We start from the raw sequence: 3009 nt of genomic DNA, 5'->3' as shown, positions 1-3009 counted from the left end.
TGAGGAATTCTGGGAGTGGAAGTCCACCCGTCTTAAAGCATGCTGGCTGGGGAATTCTGGGAGTTGAAGTCCACCCCTCTTAAAGCAGGCTGTCTGAGGAATTCTGGGAGTGGAAGTCCACTCATCTTAAAGCAGGCTGGCTGGGGAATTCTGGGACTTGAAGTCCACCCATCTTAAAGCAGACTGGCTGGGGAATTTGTATCTTGAAGCATGCTGGCTGGGGAATTCTGGGAGTTGAAGTCCACCCATCCTAAAGCAAGCTGGCTGGGGAATTCTGGGAGTTGAAGTCCACAAGTCTTAAAGCATGGCTGGCTGGGGAATTCTGGGAGTGGAAATCCACCCATCTTAAAGCACGCTGGCTGGGGAATTCTGGGAGTTGAAGTCCACCCCTCTTAAAGTGGGCAAGGTTGAAAAAATGCTATCCTAACCCTCCTCCTAAATCTAACAGATTGCCAACCTGGGCATTCCTGCTTTTTTACAGGTGGATTCCTGGAGCTCCGAGTCCGATTTGTTCCTGGCTGGCTATTACCAGGCAAACTCTGGGATGGATGACAAAAGGTGAGTTTGAAGAGGGAGGAAGACGTTGGGCGAAGGGATAGATCTCTTTCCTGCCCAAAGAATCTCTGACTCCTTCCCTTCTTCCCCCCCCCCCCTGCAGCCCTACTACCCTGGCACAAAAGATTGCAGCGCGCATTGCTGAACTCTGCGACGAGGCCGTGCTGATCATGGTGAGGATCTCCCTGGATTTGGAAGGTCTGGGTGGACCGATCTTAGGGATAGCGATAGAAGGCAATATTTGCACGAATGAAGGCAAAGATACGTGTCCCAGGATAATGTGTATAATGTCCCAAGATGAGTCCTCCAGGTACCACAGAAATAGCACGCAAAGAACAGCCCAGTGCACACATTCTAGGGATAGAGAGGGGGAAGTGCCTTGAGGATGGGCTCCAGCATTAAGTCGGAAAGCTTGGAAGATTAAACTTCTGGTCCTCGTGACCGACTCAGATTGGATGCTGCAGAATATTTATAGCTCAGGGTTGAGCTGTGGAGTCCTTGGATCTCTCTGAGCTTGGTGGTTTTCTTGCAGACATTTCACGACCCAGCTAGGGAACATCGTCAGTGCTGGGAGGAGTCAGGTTTGCGAGGAAGGGGGGGAGGAGGAGGAGGAGGAGGAGGAGGAGGAGGAGGAGGAGGAGGAGGAAAAGGGGCTGTGGGGTCCTGGGTGCTCTCTGAGCTTGGTGGTTTTCTTGCAGACATTTCATGACTCAACTAGGTAACATCATCAGTGCTAGAAAGAGTCAGGTTTGCAAGGAGGAGGAGGAGGAGGAAGAGGAAGAAGAAGAAGAAAAGGAAAAGGGCCGTGGGGTCCTTGGTGCTTTCTGAGCTTGGTGGTTTTCTTGCAGACATTTCATGACCCAACTAGGGAATATCATCAGTACTAGGAGGAGTCAGGTTTGGGAGGAGGAGGAAGAGGAGGGGGGGAGGAGGAGGAGGAGGAGGAGGAGGAGGAGGAGAAGAAGAAAGAAGAAGAAAGAAGAAGAAAGAAGAAGAAAGAAGAAGAAGAAAGGAAAATGGCTATGGGGTTTCTGGGGCTTTCTGAGCTTGGTGGTTTTCTTGCAGACATTTCACGACCCAGCTAGGGAACATCGTCAGTGCTGGGAGGAGTCAGGTTTGCGAGGAAGGAGGAGGAGGAGGAGGAGGAAGAGGAAAAGGGGCTGTGGGGTCCTTGGTGCTCTCTGAGCTCAGTGGTTTTCTTGCAGGCATTTCACGACCCAACTAGGGAACATCATCAGTGGTAGAAGTTTACTCAAACCTCCCTCCCTTCTAGCATCGATGACGTTCCCTAGTTGGGTCACGAAACGTCTGCAACAAAACCACCCAACTCAATGATCCCCAAGGACCCATCAGTCCAGCCTTGAGCGACAGACATCCTCTTCTCTGCTCACGCTGCCTCCTGCCACGGGATTGCTCCAGAGAAAAAGAGAGGCCCTGATTTGCTTTCTCCTACCTTGATTCCTTCCCCAGTTGGATAACCGCAAGTTCACGATAAACCCTCGGCTTCCTCCCCTCACCGTCTTGGAGCAGAGAGATCACCAGTGGGTTCCTAAGGACAAGAACCTGTGAGTTGCAGCTACCGATGGCTTACCCCTTGCCTACAAGTGATCTTGCAGTAGTATTCTCTCTCTCTCTCTCTCATTCACACACACACATACACACACACAAACACACACATACACAAACACACAGGAGATCCTCAGGGTTTCCTTTAAGCAACGTTAATACAGAGTGCAAACGAGGAGGAAGAAACAACAAGGGTAAAACTAGGCCCGAGATAAGAGGGAAATAAAGTCTTTTACTTCCATACCATTTCACACATTCCTCGACTTTACGGCCACAGGGCGGCCCACAATTTCTGTCGCTTGGCTGTCAAAAGTGGGTTTTGTCCCGTTTTACGACCTGCCTTCTCACGGGCGTTAAGCGAATCTGGCTTTCCCCCCCTCCCGCTGACTTCGCTTGCTCGGAAGGTTGCAAAAGGGGAATCACGTGACACACGCACCGCCCCCAGGACGCTGCGACCGTCGTAAATAGGAGTCGGTTGCCCAAGGATACGAGTTTGGATCACGTGACCGTAGAGGAAATGCTGTAATAGTTGTGTGGAAAAAGAGTCATAAGTCATTTTTTTTTTTTTTTGCAGTCACTAGGCAAATGCTTGTAAATTGAGGAGTGTCTGGATTGGTATTCCATGCCCAAGGATTATCTAGTCTAGGGGTAGGCAACCTTGGCTCTTTTATTTATTTTTATTTTTTTTCCCAATTTTTTTTTATTATTTTCCATCATAAAAAAACAATCACAAGCATAATAAACACAATAACAAGTAAAAAAACCCCATCCCCCCCCCGGACTTCCCAAACCTAATCCCAGGATAATATTCATATATGAGTAAACAAATACTAATATCCCTAACTCCACAAAATATCTTAATCTACAAAAAAGATAGAAAGAATAAAC

At 48.9% G+C, this 3009-nt stretch overlaps 1 protein-coding gene across 1 annotated transcript in view; it reads left to right on the top strand.

Annotated features, from left to right (window-relative positions):
• Positions 1-481: 481 nt before the first annotated feature.
• LOC107301074 (ER membrane protein complex subunit 9-like) overlaps positions 482-3009 on the top strand; it is a gene marked incomplete at its 5' end in the record, with an annotated part of 5357 nt that continues 2829 nt past the window's right edge. Inside the window, 3 exons of the mRNA XM_015830342.1 lie at positions 482-558; positions 659-728; positions 2026-2120. Of these exons, the coding sequence (XP_015685828.1) occupies positions 482-558; positions 659-728; positions 2026-2120 (242 nt within the window). The remainder of the gene's footprint in view (positions 559-658; positions 729-2025; positions 2121-3009) is intronic.

This window comes from Protobothrops mucrosquamatus, unplaced genomic scaffold (genome assembly GCF_001527695.2).
Source record: "Protobothrops mucrosquamatus isolate PMUCROS unplaced genomic scaffold, P.Mucros_1.0 scaffold9877, whole genome shotgun sequence".
Classification (NCBI taxonomy): Eukaryota; Metazoa; Chordata; class Lepidosauria; order Squamata; family Viperidae; genus Protobothrops; species Protobothrops mucrosquamatus.
This window is presented reverse-complemented; position numbering and strand designations above follow the sequence as displayed.